Source organism: Aptenodytes forsteri, unplaced genomic scaffold, assembly GCF_000699145.1.
Source record: "Aptenodytes forsteri isolate BGI_AS27 unplaced genomic scaffold, ASM69914v1 Scaffold441, whole genome shotgun sequence".
NCBI lineage: Eukaryota > Metazoa > Chordata > Aves > Sphenisciformes > Spheniscidae > Aptenodytes > Aptenodytes forsteri.
In genome coordinates this window covers 47,458-48,773 of record NW_008796198.1, presented here as the reverse complement: position 1 = coordinate 48,773, position 1,316 = coordinate 47,458, and the positions used below count along the sequence as shown (strand labels likewise).

At 60.7% G+C, this 1,316-nt stretch overlaps 1 protein-coding gene across 1 annotated transcript in view; it reads left to right on the top strand.

Moving 5' to 3' along the window:
• POU6F1 (POU class 6 homeobox 1) overlaps window positions 1-1,316 on the top strand; it is a 25,363-nt gene that overhangs the window by 19,528 nt on the left and 4,519 nt on the right. Inside the window, exons 7-8 of the mRNA XM_019474346.1 lie at window positions 276-501; window positions 1,250-1,316. The exon at window positions 1,250-1,316 is cut by the window's right edge and continues 154 nt beyond it. Of these exons, the coding sequence (XP_019329891.1) occupies window positions 276-501; window positions 1,250-1,316 (293 nt within the window). The remainder of the gene's footprint in view (window positions 1-275; window positions 502-1,249) is intronic.

Genomic DNA, 1,316 nt, shown 5'->3' with positions numbered 1-1,316 from the left:
TTTCCCTCTGCTTGGCGCCCTCGCCAAGGGCCTTGCGCCGCCGAGGTGCTGCCAGAGACGCGTCGGGTGGTTTGCAAGGGTGGGGGGGGATCCCCCCCGTCTCCCCACGGAGAAGAGGCCCCGAGGAGACGGGAACACAGCTGCTGAGATGGGAGGGACCCCGGGCCGCCCGGCCGCCGGGTCTACGCGCCCCTTTACAAAGACTTATGCTCCGCTGATGCTGTCTGCAGTGGCGTTGATTTTTGTTCTTTTTTAAATCTTGTTTACTTTTGCAGGTCTTGACTCAGGAAAACTTAGCAACAGTTGTGACAGGAGTAATGGTTCCAGCAGGGACAGTTACTCAACCTCTTCTTATCCCCATCAGTATTGCAGGTCAAGTGGCAGGTCAGCAGGGGCTGGCTGTGTGGACATTTCCTACAGCAACGGTCGCTGCCCTTCCCGGATTGACGGCTGCTTCTCCTACAGGGGGAATTTTCAAACCACCCATAGCCAATTTGCAAGGTAACCGGCGCTCTTCTGCTTTGCAGCCTCCTTAATTCGTCCTCCCCCAGCTTGTGCCGAATGCAGGCACATCGTCCTCTCCAGGAGGGGTCTGAAATGGCGTTTAATTCTGGGGACTTGTTTGCGGCTCCCCGAGTACAAGAGGTGCCGGGAGTGGGGGAGAAGGGGAGGGCAGGATGAGGATGGCGACAGGGAGGGAGGCAGCGCACAGGGATGGGAATGTGAGGTCCAGGTTAGATTTGGGGCTCTGGGTATGACACCCCGTTGCAGCGGGGGTGGTTCTTTAAAGGGGAGAGACCCGAGGCCATGAGAGCAGGGAGACGGGTGCCTCTCCGGCGATGCCCGGGGCAGGGTTCGTGCCCTTCCCTGTAAGAGGGAATCGTCTCCTCTTGAGCTCCCGCGAGGGAAGGAGCCTGTCCCAGGAGTGATTCGTAGACAGGGGAGATGGCAGGGCCCCGGAGGTGCCCCTCACCCTCTGTGCTGGCAGCAGCACCTGGTTTGGGTTAGACCCAGCGCTCCAACTGGGCAGGATGAGTCCTGCTGTAGCAGAGGGGCTCGGCTCTGCCGGTTACACGGGAGCTCTGGGGACCTTTCGCTGCGATAACACGAGCATGCAGAGATGAATCACCTGGTGATTCGGTTCCCTTTGGGAAGGGACAGTGAGCGGTGCGGGGGAACCGAGCTCAGGGTCTCGCCGGCGTCCCTGTCTCCCCCCGGCTCACGTTCTCTCCGTCTCTTTGCTTTGCAGCCGCCGCCGTACTGAACACAGCCATCCAAGCGCCGGTGCAGCCTGCCCAGCCGCTGCAGGGTGCGGT